The 16,789-nt window shown below is 32.3% G+C and overlaps 1 protein-coding gene across 2 annotated transcripts in view; it reads right to left on the bottom strand.

Annotated features, from left to right (window-relative positions):
* LOC129217738 (AP-4 complex subunit mu-1-like) overlaps nt 1-16,789 on the bottom strand; it is a 62,789-nt gene that overhangs the window by 28,493 nt on the left and 17,507 nt on the right. For both annotated transcript variants that reach the window (XM_054852074.1, XM_054852073.1), the window contains exons 4-10: nt 12,583-12,679; nt 9,041-9,151; nt 5,138-5,209; nt 4,534-4,599; nt 2,670-2,787; nt 2,383-2,477; nt 227-312 (exon numbers count right to left, since the gene is read on the bottom strand). In XM_054852074.1, the coding sequence (XP_054708049.1) occupies nt 227-312; nt 2,383-2,477; nt 2,670-2,787; nt 4,534-4,599; nt 5,138-5,209; nt 9,041-9,151; nt 12,583-12,679 (645 nt within the window). The remainder of the gene's footprint in view (nt 1-226; nt 313-2,382; nt 2,478-2,669; nt 2,788-4,533; nt 4,600-5,137; nt 5,210-9,040; nt 9,152-12,582; nt 12,680-16,789) is intronic.

Below are 16,789 nucleotides of genomic sequence, written 5' to 3'. Positions count from 1 at the left end.
TGTTGTTTTTTAAAGAAAAAAAATCATAAAATTGAATTCCAGATGGATACTTGTAATGGAAATAAATTTAACATCACAACAATAGCTTTGACTTTAGAATAAAAACAACATTATCCTGAAAAATCCAAAACTTATCGAGCACCTGCCATCTTCTCAACTTTAAAAAAAATTTATGACAAAATTTTACTTACAAGTTACTAACTGGTTATAATTATATTGCTCATACCTATTAGACTCAGACGTCTGAATGTTAGCTAAAAGTCTGAAAGGCAACAAGACTGGATTCTCTACAGAATACAGCATGGCTTTGATCTGAAAATAAAAAAGACACTGAAACTTAAAGTGTTTATAGCAGCTATTCAAGATCAAATATACGGGAAATTTTCAAAATAAAAAGAAGAAAGTAATGTTTAAGCTAAATATACCAAAAGCAAATCATTTAAATATGTTGTGGTCTTGAAATTATGAAAAGTTATCCGTTAAGTGAATCAATGAAAAGATGACATGGCTGCTTTGAGCGTAAACATGACCTAACAGTGAAACCCAGTTCTTCAAAGTCAATAACAGAACTTTAAATTTCTTTGGTTAGAACATGAAGAGTCAGTTGAAAGGGAAACATACCAATTTTATGTTGTGAAGGGATGATTGGAATGAGACATTTCAATACAAACGTAACAAATATTGCACAGAAAACTGCAAATTAAGTGACACATGAAGATTTACTGAAAGAATGTAAATGTGCCCTTTTGTTTATAATTTTTAATTCAGTTTTGAAAGATTCCTGGTCGTGATTTCTTGACATGCATAATCTCATGTTCAAATAGAAATTTGTGTTGAAACACATAACTTGACAACTTGTTTAGAAATTTCTTTGGAACTTTATAACCTTGGCAGAATTTGTGCCGCTGAGGAAAACTGCATTATTTTGATTTAATAACCAAACACTTCAAAACTAAAGAGATTGAATGGACAGCAACTTCAATTAAATGAATTCTGAAAGTTTTCATGAGTTTTTTATAAATTTATATCCACCTTAACCTCAAAACTAAGAAGAACTACTTCCCAAGGCATGGTATCACAATTTTTACCTTTCACAATGTGCTCCTGACTTCACGTGAAACATTAATAAATATGTCAGTGCGGCCCTTGACAGTCCCAACTTTAATATAACTGTAACTATTAGCCATCTGGCTGACTACGAAGGCAGCTCTGGTCAAAAAGCTGCAACCACCAGCAGAACTTTAACTGTCGGACCATCATAGAAATGAATGGTTGTTGACAAACATAAGGATTAGATGCTGCGCTATGCGCATATATGACGGTGTGGGATGGAAAGAAGATTGTTACCAAAACTATGTAAATATTGAAGTTTCACACAATAAAATATTTAACGCTATAAAGCGTGTAGTTATAAAGCTTGCCTCAGTGCACGCATCTATATTTATGGGTTTTTTCATTTTAGAAAAGTTACTCTAAGCATCTTTAAAAACAAAAAAGTTACGAAAATGTTAAATACTCAACATCATGTTTGATAGTGTATCTGTCACTTTTAGTTGTGCTCCATGGTGGCATTTAGTTCATTTTGTAATATATATATAAATATATATATATATATATTGTCTTGCTTTGACAACAAAAAGAAATGTAAATTGAAAATGATCCCTAGAGTTTCAGTTTTAATTGAGTTGTAACGAGGATGTGGCATCGTTTTCCGGAACTATAAATAAATTTTTGCAAATAAAGTGTTTTATGAAAAACTTAAATAGGATATATTTTGAGTTATATCTGACAGTATGATTTAATATACATTTTGTTGCATCTGAGCAACAGTAAAACCTGTTGCCAAGAGGTGATGATTTATGCTTTTAACAAAAAACATTTAAAATTATTTTAAACAATTTTTTTTTTCAAAATGTTTAAAACATTTTAAATTTGATACATGCTTTATGTACACATTGACTTAATGTATTTGTTAATTACTATCATCTATTTAATGTACTTTAATTCTTAATTTATTTATCTTACATTTGCAAACATATGTAAGTAAAGATAAATAAATAAATAAACATTTATGCATTTTTCTGCTCTCAAAAAAATGTTTTCATAACTGGAAAAAAAAAAGAGCAGAAAGTAATAATTTATTTTGAATGAAGTAAGAGCTAGAACAAATTTTTATTAAAAGTACAAAAAGAAAATTATTTTTTATGAAAGATATTTTTTTTAAGAAATAAAATTGAAGCAAGAAGAAAGCAATAAATCCCAAATTTCATTAGATATTGATAAATTGACTAACACCAGCCTAACTGGGCCCAGAGCCTGTTGTTGGTGGTCTCTTATGTATATTTGTACAGCACTGTAGGTTCAAAATTCTCAGAAACAAACCTCTCCTTGGGAAGGCTGGATCAAAAATGAAGAATTCTTTTCAAAATCTTTATCTTCAACACATTTTTCAAAATGATACTGATCGAACATGACTCCTGAAAAGTATAGATGAGTGGAAGCAAATAAAATCAAACAAACTGAAAACTAAGTTCAAATTTACAATACTATTTTCATTAACAAAGAGCATTTCATGTTTCTGAAATTGATTTCTGATGTTTTTAATAATTATTATCAAGAAAAAAGGGGTGGACAGAAAAAAAGGTTAGAATCCCGAAATCGGAACTTACGTTTTCTGGGTTCATTTGCAGAAACAGTGTCATCTAAGCTGATATTTAACTGGTGATTGAATGTTATAAAGCTTTTTAGCTGTATGACTCCATTCAAGCTAAATTTTTGGACTAGACCCTGAAATAAATGAGAGGTATATAAAATCAGACTAACTAAAAAAGTTTTAACTAAGCCTATTTTCATCATTGCCATTTAATGAAGTTATGTGTTTGTGGTGTACGGATCATCATTACGTGGACGATGACTGTCCGAATCGGGATTGGAACCAACCACGGACCTTTGTGATGCTAACCCAGTGCTTTAACCACTGAACCAAAAGGACCTCAAGGTTCGGGGGCAAAGTTAGGCTATGAGCTCTCTTACGTACGCCACATTTTAATTATTTTACTCAATACTGCACTAGAATTTTTTTTCCTAGTATCTTTATTACAGACAAAAAATTAGTGCATAAAGCAGCTATTAAAAAGTAACTGGTTCGGTTAGCAGGAGCGCCCAACTAAGGGTCATGAAATTTTTAGGGGCTCTGTGTATTTTGGAGTATTTTACTCATTTTGCACTTATGGAGAAATTTTCACAAGAAAAAAATTAAAAATGAATGAATAAAAACTTTTTTTCTTTTAAGTGCGATTTTTCATTGAATATTTTGATCTCATACACCATACAGGGACATTTCACTGATTTTTCAAGAGAAATTAAGAACAGCTAAGCCATTTTTTTTTTAAACCAGTAAAGCTTTTTAATTGTTATAGACTTTCATCTTACGTCAGAAATTCAGCAACTGGCAGCAATTAGGTACATCGAACATATTTATGCTGATTAACATATGAGCTTGCTATGTTTCTCCACACAATAATTCTTTAAATAGGATGCAAATACAGTTTAAAAATTATTTAAGCTTGGGGAAGTTTTAAGTTTGAAAGTTTTTCAAGCCTCCACCTCTGAATCTCTGCAGTCCAAGAGAGCTGAGGCTTTTGAAAAACTCACTTTTTTCCTAAGATTTCTGTGGTCAGATGGCAAAATGTTAAAGGTCACTTTTTTCAATTTTTTCATAACAGCAAATTTAAAGTTTAATGAACCAGGAAAAATCATACAATTTTCTTACACCATCAAATTTGCGAGTATCAATGCAAAATTTAGAATAAATTGTAGTTGTTGATAATTTGTAGATACACATAGAAGACACACCATAACTTCATAACTCAATTTAATCAAAAATGACTTCATCTGACCACAGATTTATATATAGTTAATAAATTTTTAATAAATGATTTTTTTTACAAGAAAGATTATTTAGTGTTACTTTTCTAAATGAGAATTGTTAACTGCTCTTTAAAATTGATTTTGTAAATAAAAATGAGTACATTACAAAAAATTTATTTTATGCTACATAGTTATAGCTATATTCTGTTTTTAAAAAATCCTTAATTATCATTGAATTTGTCTAGAATATGAAAAAAGGTTCTTTAGATTCTCATTTTAATAAATTTCATAAAGTTGAAAGTTTATAAGAAACCATTAACTCCCTCTTGACCTTACCTAAAAGATTGAAAAAACATAACAAAATAAGGTTACTTACTGAAGCATTAAAATTCAAGAATGGATTTTTTCCATATCACATGATTAAAAATACAGAAACAAATAGAATAACTTCAACAAATTTTTCGTTATCTCAAAAGACAGCTTTATTCTTTTTATCTTTCTTTTTTCATTTTGATCAAATTTTAGATCTAAATTAACATAACTGAATGAGATACTAGAAAATGCAGCAAAAATCTTCATGAAAAATTTAATGAAAAGAAATAATATAGATAAATAAATAATAATAATAATAATCTTTGACAAACAAAATTATAAATTGCCTACTTCTCTGGAAAAATGAGCCGTGAGTTTTTCAATAACATCAAGAAATACTTCAGCACATTTCATGTCCTGGAAGTAGAAATAATAGAAGTCACTACATTCAGGCATTTGAATACTAACCACTATTGTTAGTAACTTGCAACTTTCAGCTAAACAAAATTTTACAATAAGGATGAAACAAACATATTGATTGATACTAATACACATCTTAGCTGAGAAAGAATGGTAAAACTCCCGGCAGAAATTTAAAATTCCCTCTGGAATAAAATATTTCATTAAAATGAAACAGTTCAAGCATACGATAATTAAGCGTTTCCCAACCTGGGGGCGATTTGGCTCCTCAGGAGGGTGATAAATTCTTGAGGGGCGATAGGGGGTGATGAGTATTTAAAAGATAAAACAATGATAATACAAAGGCTCGAAATAAAAAGATTCGAAACAGATAGTGCAGAGTTCAGACAAGACAAAAAAAAACATGCTAAAGTTCAGAAGCTTCCATCTCCATCCTCCATTGAACCATAAAAAAAGTATTTCAATATTCATGGCCAAGTTTATAAATTTTCAATTTTTAAATATTTTAATTACATTTAAGAAAAAGAGCACATACCTGTTGTGATCTGGATTTTACAATTGGTTGATTTGCAGCAGTACTAGGAACAAAAACCTTTTCCATGCCAAACTATTGTTAAAGAAAAATAAATTATGATAGATTTAAATGAAGAAATATTATCAGAGAGAAAATATTTACTTGCCTTGCTGTTTAACTATAAAGCACATGAAATCATTACTTTTAACATACTACTCTGAAATCGAAGCTTAGACAAGGTTCGGGTAGGGTGGGGGTGGGGTGGGGCGGAGATTTAACATGATCAACGCTTAAAAATATTTTCGTCAAATAAATCAATATTTCTAAAAAGATTTTGATTTCAATGTACTGCATTAAAATGGTACAGAATCGACAGCAATTTTTGTTTCAAAACAATCTTAGTTATTCAAAAATTAAGGAAATAACACACTGAAAAGTTATGTAAATAATTGTTTATAAACAATAAATTATGTAATTGCATTACTTTAAAGAATGACAAACGTAAAAAAAATCAGATGATCTCCTATTTAAATAATGGTAAAAAATAGTAAAAAGAAAATACTTTTGCCTTAAAAGTCAGTTCTGCATTTAAAATTAAAAAAAAAAAAAAAAAATACCTGACAATTGCATTACACATCTAAGTCATCCTCAGTTGTTACAAAAGTCAATAAACAATCATCATACACATGCTAATTGTACATACTATTACTCCATATGGTTAATACATAATTTCAAAAAGATGATAAGAAATAAAGCTTTTTTTTTTTTTAAATATTGCTTCAGTCAGTACACTAGCACAGCCAGAAATACCTTCTGAAATGGGTTTTTGATCAAAAATACTCTCTAGAGGGGTTTTTTTTTGATAAAAAAAAACCTTCTGAAGGGGTTTCTTTTAGTTGATCAAAACAGCTCTTTTATATGAATAAACTACTGTATTTTAATTTGAATTTATGTTGAAACCAATGCCTCTGACCCCCCCCCCCCCCCCATCGCTGCACCACTCGGTCACCAAAAACAGACTTTTGCTTTATCTTTTTTATTCTAATCGGTGCCGCTGAGAGCTGTCCTCTCTTCAGTTTAGTCACCAAACTACCTCTCGTCACAAATCATACAAAACTAATACCTTTCTTATTCTGAGCCCCTACCCCAAGGGCTGGGCCTCTAGTTTTTGAAAAGGCTAATATGGTTGGTCTCTTATCAGGTCTGGTTTTAAGATTAATATTCTTTATAATAACATTATAATTTGTTATCATACACAGGGCTACGGAGTCGGAAGGAAAATGGTAGACTCTGACTCCAGGATTTTGAAACATCCGACTCCAACTCCAAATTTTTAATTTTTTTTAAATTTTCTTTTTCAAATCGCCTCCCTCATGGGAAGGGGGAAAAACTCCTAAACAGAGATTGAAATATTAATTCCTTTTTATGAAAATTTCCCGTTCCATTTTACTGTAAACCTAAGGTGCATACAATGTTAGAAATTCAATTTGAAAATCAAATCATCCAATAGGTACGATTTCTAAAGTGAGATTACTAAAAAGCCCCATTAAAAAAAAAAAAAAAAAAAAAAAAAATTGAAAGGGATTATTTTGCTCCCCTTTAATGTTTAACAAATAGATGCTGATCAAATCCTGTGCTTTCAATTTTTGAAAGCACAGAGAAGAGTGAGAGAAAGAGTTTTGTCAGAAAAAAAAAAAAAAACTTTTTTTGCTAAGTCAAAAAACTTTTCATGAGAGGGGGCACCCCCCCCCCTTTGGGTGACACCCATCTGGTGGGTGACACCTCAATTTAATTTCAGAGCTTATAAAAATTGAAATACTTTAATTCTGAAAAAAATTCCCCAAAAATAAGTCTTAAATTGCATTTTAAAAATTTCAACAAAAATATTGCAGTATATTGCGGAAAGAGATAGAGTACATGTACATCTGGAGCAAATTTTACACAAAATGCGGCGGTATACAGCTTTGTATGAATAGCTTTAACTGTACCTATATTTCTTGGCTCTATTTTTAATTTTCATTTTTTTACTGGCAGATTCTTAATTAACCTTAATATGAAGATTTTAGGATTAACTACAATTATTGAGTGTTGTAAGCAATAAATCATGCACTAATTTTATTTTCTGCTTTTCAGTGTTAACCAAGCTTTCTTAGACAAAGTTTTTAGAATTAAAAAAACATTTATATTTTATCAGATCTTTTGGATTTGCTCTTTCGTGTCAACACTCTTTTGAATTTATCAAGCATATTGAGAAGCTTACCGACTTGCTCAAGTAATACTTACATTCCTTTCACTATTTTAAAACAGAGATCGAGGTAAAAAATATAATACAAATACAAATACAAAAGTGACGACTAGCAACAGGCTCTGGGCCCAGCTAGACTGGTCCTAGTCAATTTACAATCCCCAGTGAAGATCAATGGCCCTCTTAAAACTATCTACTCCCTTGCTCATTACCACCTCTTCCGGTAAGCTGTTAAAAGATTCCACTACCTTGCTATAATAATAATTTTTCCTAATACCCATGTTAGCCTGAGATTTAAATAGCTTAAAACAATGACCCCTTGTCCTGTTTTCAGTGCTAAACTTTAGCCCCGTAACATCTTTCGTTTTAATAAATTTACACAAGTGAATCATGTCCCATCGGTCTCTTCTTTGCTCAAGACGGTACATTTTTATCTTTCTAAGCCTGGAATCATAGTCTAAGTGAGAAAGTCCATTTATTAGCATTGTAGCCTGCCTTTGAACACTTTCCAATACATTAATATCTTTCTTAAGATAAGGAGACCAAAACTGAACAGCATACTCCAAATGAGATCTTATCAAACTTCTATATAAGGGCAGAAGAACTTCTTTAGATTTGTTTGAAATAGATCTATTGATAAACCCAAGCATCTTATTGGCTTTGTTACTAGCAATGCTGCACTGTTGGCTAAACTTTAAATTCTGACTGTTTAAGACCCCCAACTCAGTAACTTTGTCCGCCTGAATAATGACTGAACCTTGCAAATAATAACTTGTACACTTATTTCCATGCCCTAAATGTAGCATTTGACATTTCCCAACATTAACAGCCATACCCCATTTATCAGCCCACTACGTAATATGACCTAGATCCTCTTGCAGCTGATTTGCTTGTTCTTCATTTTCTACAGTCCCCATAACTTTGACATCATCAGCAAAACAATACATGTTCCCAGAAATATTTTTGTGAATATTATTCATAAAAACAATGAACAAAACAGGCCCTAACACTGATCCTTGAGGAACCCCGCTTAAAACCTCACTCCAATTAGAATAATTTCCATTTACAACTACCCTTTGTTTCCTTCCGGACAGCCAGTTTTTTACGCAAATGAAAGTTTTCCCTCCTATTCCTATATCAGCTAATTTGCTAATTAGAGCAACATGCGGTACCTTATCGAAAGCTTTTTGAAAATCAATGTAAACAACATCCACAGGCTTCTTCTTGAGTTCAATTGTTTTTATTTGAAAGTGATTATTTAGAATATGTTAGGCAACAAAACTGTTTGCTGACAGTTGCTATCAGTTAAATAAAGTTACAAAATAAGCAAACTAGGAGACAGCATAGGTAGCTGTTACAGAAAGTTTGATAAATAATCAAGCCAGTTGGTTGCCACAATGAGTTATTTTCTTGTTAGTAGGTATTTATGCATGTAATCAAATTAATCGATAGTCAATTTTTTAAAAAACACAAGGAGAGTCAGTGAACATTAAAGAAAATAAAAACCCGGAGTCGGAGTAGGCATGTTTTCGAATGACTCCGACTCCTTTACCACAAAATCAGTCCAACTCCGACTCCATAGTCATGATCATACATATATTTTTATGAAGTGATTAAGTACAAAAATGACAGATCTTAAATTTCATCTTGTAAAAGTAGGGCTATTAAAATATACTTACGGGACCTGGCTTCCTTATTTCATATTTCTGGCTACTTTTGACAATGACTGGATCGCTGTAGATAAACGGTCGTAACTGCTCAGTGTTAGTACTTTTAATATAACCATTATCCTGCAAAAATTGAGAAACAGTATATCATAAAAAACGTGTTTAAGAAAATTATTCAAGCAATTTTTCTGTTTAGTAAGTTTTTCCTTTTTAAAATATCAAATTCATTTGCATTCCAAAAAAGAGAGGGGTCCAGTTTCTTAATTTTTCTTGTTTAAGATGCTCTTAACTTGTGTACAATTTTATTGTACATCATTACTTCTTTATAATGTTACCTGACAACAGATCAGGTTTAATCTCATCTATTAAATAAAATACTATTTTAATCTTGCCTATGGGTGCTCATCAAAAATAAAGAATAACAAAGAAATAGTTTCAACGCCTCTTTAATACTAAATGCCTATCACATTTGCCTCAAAAAGAGATCCTCTGGTGGTACAACTGGCATGCTACCTGTTGGCTTGCTACTTTAACTGGCTTGCTATTGGGATGGATCCAAACAATTCAAGTCAAATTGTTAATTCATAAATTTCAAAATTTAAATTTTGAAGTTAACCAAGTGTGTTCTTTGCTATTAATTTCTAACACCTTTGACCTTTAATAGAGGGCAGTAGCAGTTGTATAGAAATTTATTGATTGGGATCATTTTTTCCCTATGTTAAAAGTGAGAAAGCAACAGGCATTTAGTATTAAGAAGGCGTTGACAGTACTCACAAGTGAAAGGGACAAGATCTAGACACAACCTGTAGGGTAGCCTTGGTCACATGAATTTTTTGTATCATCAAGTTTATGATAAGGTTAAAAAATAAATTGCAATAGTTTATTATTATTGATTGAAAAAAAATATGGTTGCAGAGTTACATGGAGATACTATATAAGAAAAGATAAAAGGTTAAACTTGTGGATGTAAATAAGTTTTGAAAATTTGTAAATAAATCATTTTTGCTATCTTGGAGTCAGGAAGCATTTATATCATATAGATGCTTAAAAGACACTTCAACGGTGAACCAATTCTTTGTTAAGAAATGCTGTGACATTTTTTCTGATATTATTTTAATCTCTTAAACAATTCTTTGGTTGTTTTTTTTTTTTTTTTTTTTGCTAGAAAATAGGTTTTTTGTACTAATCAGATGAAAAGTCTGCCCTTTTTTCGAAAAGCAGCATGTTTTTTTTACCCATACTAAATGGATGAATCGGATTTTCCATCCTCTGGATTGCCTATGGTCCAGTAAGTTCAGATAAAGGAGGTTGTACTGCATTGAAAAATAGATTCCTCATTTGTCTCAAATTTGCATCAGCAGTTTGTAGCATATTTGTAATTTTATAATGCTGTTTACGTTTTAAACCTCCAATGCAAAAAGGAAGGGGGCTATAAGTTTGATGTATCCGTGTGTAAGGTCATGGTGGCCTGATCAGTAAGGCATCAGACTTGTGACCGGGGGGTCCCAGGTTCAATCATAGCTGGTCAAAGATACCCCGTCTTCATTAATGGCGACAGGGGGACGTTAAATATGCTTGTGGTCACAAAGTCCTCCAAGTGAAACGATACCTCTGGGAATGCTGGACCGGGGATTGCTCTGCTTCGGGTCTGGATCAAAAAATCAGAGCTGTCTTCAGGATCCCATCCAACTGGTTAAACCACAAATAGTGGTAGGTACAGGGGACCCTGGAGCGAAAAGTGAAACGTGTTTGTGTGTCTAAAAGGCTTCTCTATGGTAAGTCACCTTTGTGATAGGAACAAAGGACCCTTGCAGAGTAATGTGTCTGAGTGTGTCTGTCTGAGACATCTCAGTGCCTGGACAGATGGTTGTTTGAAAGGAGATTTGATCAAGAGTATTCTAAGCTAGATCTCGAACGGCGGGGGCTCTAGCCGATCACTTTGAGAGGGACCATTCTAAATTCTTAAAAATATATGCTGTTTTATTTTTACAAAAAACCCATTTTCAAGTTCCTATATCATATTTTAATTTTAAAATAAAAACAGAAATAGGGTGAAATTATAAAACTTAAGTTTAAAACTGAAAAATATTTTATGTATAATTTACTGCTTTAAAGAAAAAGATATAAAAAGTTATAAATCCTAAAATCTCAATTTCATGCTGCCTTCAGTTACGTCAGAGGAAAGACAGAGTGTCATTTTTCAAACTAGGAGTCCTAAAAATATTTTTTGACCAATTAGTATTTGAGGAGTTAGCAGAAAGACAAGGGTATGGGGGCTGGCCCCACACTGTTTTTGTAAATGAAACTGTAAAACCTAAACATTCTGTTACATGCTAAAAAAGTAGGAGAAAGGATGGGTGCTCCTTTAGCTCTTCTGATATCGAGCTTAAAAAGCACTTTTAGGCAGTGTTTGTCTACATTGAAGCATGGAAGTAGGGGCTCTCCCCCACAAAAATTTCAAAATTAGCCCTAAAAATGCAAATTTAGGCACTCTTTGGTTTCTTGAGCAATTGGTGCACTCTGAGAACAGCAGGGTTTGCAGATCGTCAAAGTGTCTACAGTTGGCATCAAGAAATGATGTAAACGATGGATCAAAATTTTGGAAATAATAGTTCTGTTTCAAGGAGATGGATATAATTTTGCCCCTAACTAAGACCTGAATTTCTTTAAAAGAAGAAAAAACACATGCGTTAAATTTTCTCATAATATTTTCTTTCTTTTTCTCATCTTAAAAAAATATATATAATCACAAAGTTTTGGGGGGGGGGGGGGCCATGGCCCTTGCTATATCTGCCCCTGGTCTCGAATTTGTAGGACCTTAATTACCAAAGTTATTAATTAAAAACCATGAAAACTAACACCTTTCATGTTTTTGAAATTGAAAAAAGACTCGCACATTTAAAATATTAGTAGCACCACAAGAATGAAATTTTTTGGTCTTATGGTATTTGTTTGGAACTTCCAACCTACAAAGAACTGTAATAGCAGATTGCAAATACAATTCTAAGTTTTTATTCAGAAGATTGATGACGGTTTCAGTGCTAGCTGACAAAGAAAGAAAGCTCAATGCCTTACAATTCTTATCCGCTGCCAGTTTATATTTGTTGACAGACTAGGAGCAGCTATCTTCCCTTTTCCATATCATTTTCAAAAAATTGAAAAGTATTCAAATTTTATATATGTTCCAACATACGAGATTCAACTTAATATGAGGTCAGCAATCAGGTTCGCAGTTAAAAGAAAAATAATAACTGTGGATATGCTGCACCTTTGCAAGTGCCCTGTTCTTCCTCTGACTTCAATTTGAGAGCGTTATTGGATGGCGAGAGCTGCCCTGAGTTTATGGATTCACTGGTGTCACTCTTATTCTTTGTTCTAAGTTTTCTGTGATTTTCAGTTGTCTTACTTGAATTGAAAAAAAAAATTATGATTCTTCTTGTTACTTTTAAGCAGAGAGACATTTTCTCATTTTATACAAAACATCTCTGAAAAACAAATTAAATAAATGTTCTAGAAAGATTGTTAAAAAATAACAGAAAGCATTTAACACTTACTACACTTTCGTTCATTAACTCATGGACTAGAACCAAATTTTTGGTTATGTTATCCTCTGCAGCACCACCACAATAATTTCGCACCAATGAGTAAAAGCTAAACAAGATTAAGTTGATGTTATAAATGGCAAAATATTAAATAAATAAGCAAAACAAAGCAAAAAAGAAAATAAATAGAACTGACTTTAAAATTGCTCTAAAAAGTGAAAAATATTTTTTTTCTTTAAACACCATCGATAATACTTTTAAACATAATTTTTGCAGTTGGTGCAAAAACAAAAAGTAAAAACCAGTGTAACCATGCTTTACATGAAATACACCGGCATAGGTGAATCAGCCCGGCATAGGTAAGTGACTGAGCTGGAGATGGAAAACCTCTTAAGGAAGTCAAGAGTGCCAAACAAACTGGTAGCTAATATAGAATTAGCGCAGACAGAGGAGTGACCGAAGCAATGGTTTGGTTCAACTCGAGGATTGAAGGCAAGGCATGGTATATTCAGTCCTCGGTATTGCAGTCCTCGGCTGGAAATGACTGAGCTGGCGGTGTATTTCATGTATTTCTGCTTTAGCCCTGGCTATTGGGCGGTAATTTACTGAATAACCATGCTTTGTTCATATTTTTTTCAGAAAATCAGTCAAAGTTAGGAATGAGACATTTGTATCATTACTCAAATATGCTGTCAACAATGCATAATGTATGAGGTAGGAGAAACTGGGCCTGGTTAAATTTATAGTTGTAGTTGAGTTACGGTTGTGAATGATTTTATCTACCGTTTTTGGGTCAACTTCAAAAATCATGTTTAAAAGTATTATCAATGGTGTTTAAAGAATAAATTATTTTTCACTTTTTAGAGCAATTTTGAAGTCAGTTCTATTTTTTTAGAGACGTACCGAGTAGCACTTTGGCCGAGTAGCCGAGTACCGAGTACTCAGCCTTTCGCTACTCGGCCGAGTACCGAGTTACAGAGTACCGAGTTCCCATTACGTTTTAAGAAATACCACCCACACACGTGACGAATTATGAACTCATTGGAATAGTAGTATAGACCTCCATGTCCAAATAATAGTTTTTAAAACAAAATTGCAGCTGAAATTTAATTATGCATTATTTAAAAGATTTTGTTTAAGTCAATAATTTTACAAAAAAAAAATATTTTTTTAAATAAAAATAAACAAACACATAAAAGGTAGGATTAATCAAGTTGGAATTAAAACAAATCATATCAATCTACACTCCTAGTCCGGCAAACTTAAGTAATTTTTAAAAGCAAATGAAAAAACGTTAAAACCACAAATGTGCAAGAGCACTGCAGACACGTGTTTCTGTATTACAAGGAACATCTTTTTCAATGCATAAAATGTGAGCTAATGAGTGTAAAAAAAAATCAGATATTTGTCTGATGTCTTTAAATCTATAAGCTCACATTTTGTGCATTGAAAAAAGCATTCCTTGTAATGACAAAACACGTTTTTGCCGTGTTCCTGCACATTTGTGCTTTTAATATTGTTTTATTTTTTAAGAAAAGGTATTTTTATGCTTCTTATAAATAATTTTGGAAGTGGCAAAAATCCATTTAATAATATAAACATTTCATGTTTTTTGTACTTACCTTTTTTGCCTCATTTTTAATAAATAAGTTTCATCAACTTTGTGGCATTAAAATATAAGATTTACTCCACTGAAGCATAATAACAAACTTCATTATTCTCAAAATTTAAATTTACTTGTAAATTTGAATTGTAAATGATTTGCAGTATATTATATGTGTGGAAAACGCCCAAGAACTGAACTGAACTGAGTAGTTAAGTTTAAATAAATTAGCCGGACTCGCGCACCTCGTAGCAGTTCTTATATAGCAGTATGTAATATTCAAAATTCTTGACATATTATTTTCGAGAGAGTTCGTTGCCGATATCTTCATTATGTTGTGTTTATTAATTAACAAGTTTTTATTTGCAACTAACATTGTAGTTTATTGTGCTGTAATTAAATTTTTCTAAGTTAAAAAGTTCAAGTGTTTGTGTCACAATTTCTACACGAAGGAATATCTGAAGACTTCAGTACAAATGATTTCATTGCCCCGCGACTTTTGGAAGCGTTGAAGAAGTTAAATAGATGGTAAGAGTTTTTAAATTTAGAAACTTACTTTGACGCGCAACATGGCATCCCTGCCGGGACTGCAGTGAAGTTATTTGATTTGTATTTAAAAGTTAAGAACTTTGTTGAAATGTCTAAAACAAATGAAGATATTCAACTTAAAATGTCAAAAAGTGTAGAAAATTTATGTAAAAAGCGAGCTGTAATGCGAGCTGCTGTAACAAAAGCAGTAAATAAGCTAGAAACAGAATTGGCAAAGAGTGAGGTGGATGCAAACATCGTGGAAGAACTTGTAGAAATATTAACTTTAAAATTTGAAATGCTAAGCGCTGTAGATAGCGAACTAGAAGCTAATTTTGAACCGAACGAATTCGAAAAAGAAATTGAAACTTCGGAAGAATATCGCGAGAAAGTGACTGTTTGGAAGTTTCGAGCTACTAAACGAATTAATGAAATGCGTCAGAATTCGTTGGAAGTCAGTCGCATCAGCGAAAATCAAAATAGAAGCTTTGAAACAAGCAGCAACAGTACTATACGAGTTAAACTTCCGAAATTGACTATCGCGAAGTTTTACGGAGATGTGAGCCAATGGTTAACATTCTGGAACAGTTTTGAATCTGCGATACATAAAAATGAACTTTTGAATAATGTTGACAAATTCAACTACCTAAAGGCATATTTAGGTGGAACTGCCATGAACACAGTTGAAGGATTTCCAATTACAGCTGAAAATTATGATAACGCGATAAGAGCATTGAAGGACCAATATGCTGAAACTGACTTATTAATTAGTGCTCATATGAATAATATCATCAATATGCAACCTCTTAGAGACTCTAATGATGTTCGTGCATTTCGAAGATTTTATGACAACTGTACAACGCAAATACGGTGTTTAGAAGCATTAGGTGTGTCATCGGAAAATTACACTAGTGTATTATGCCCCCTGCTATTAAAAATCCTTCCTGCGGATTTAGTTTTAGAATATAGCAAATTAGAAAGTAATACCCATTCAAATCTGACAAACTTACTTGATTTTCTGTCAAAATCTTTGATGTCGCGAGAAAGAGCAATGCATATTATGTCAGTTAACATAAATCAAATTTCCCCCAACGAGACTTTCGCGCCACATAGGCAAAACACTGTCGAAAACCGTGTTAGAAATGATTCAAGGAAGAATAGGAAACAAATCGCTACCGCGTCTGAACTGATTTCTACAGATGAGATAGAAAATCCCAGAAAAATTAAATGTGTATTCTGCGATTCATTTACCCATTTCAGTTCTGAATGTGAATCCGCTAGTAATTTGTCGCTAGAAGAAAGGAAAAATATCCTGATGAAAAAGGGAGCGTGTTTCAAGTGTTTAGAAATTAGGAAGCATATTTCTCGGTTTTGTAAAGCAAACGTAAATTGTAAGCATTGTAAGGGAAAACATTCTTCTTTAATGTGTTTTACTAAATATAAGCAGAAACTTAACGTAGATAAGAATGTCCCTCCTGAAAATTCCGTCCTCTCAAACCAATCTTCGTCGAATGAAGTTTATTTGCAAACTTTAATTGTGCGTATTCGAAATCAAGGTTTAGAACATTTACTGCGTGTAATTGTCGATTCAGGGTCACAAAAAAGTTACATTTCGGAATTTGCTGCAAATAAAATGGGGTTAAAGAGTTCGGGAACTGAAATTGTTAAGCATGGGCTTTTTGGAGGGATAGAAACTACAGAACAGCATAATCGTTATTCTGTGCTCTTGAGTAGTCTTGATCGGAAGCATAGTTTTCAAATTGAAGTAATGGATCAGAAGAAAATTTGCGCTTTTATTCCGAAGGCTAAGACAGGTCAGTGTATTAAAATTTTGAAGCGGGCTGGTATATTTTTGAGTGATATATCGTCAATGAGTAAAACATGTTTGTATGAAGAAAATAATAATGAAATACACATGTTGTTAGGAGCGGATATAGCGGATAAATTATACGCGAATGGAATCAGACATTTTTCGAACGGTTTAGTTGCTGTTAAAACTAAGTTGGGATGGACACTCATGGGAAAAGACTCAAATAAAGCTAACGTAGATAATTCACTGTTACTGTTATCTCTTCATGTTAATGACGC

The sequence above is a fragment of the Uloborus diversus genome, chromosome 2, assembly GCF_026930045.1.
Source record: "Uloborus diversus isolate 005 chromosome 2, Udiv.v.3.1, whole genome shotgun sequence".
Taxonomy (NCBI): Eukaryota; Metazoa; Arthropoda; class Arachnida; order Araneae; family Uloboridae; genus Uloborus; species Uloborus diversus.
The sequence above is the reverse complement of the archived record's forward strand: the minus strand, read 5'-3'. Positions and strand labels throughout refer to the sequence as shown.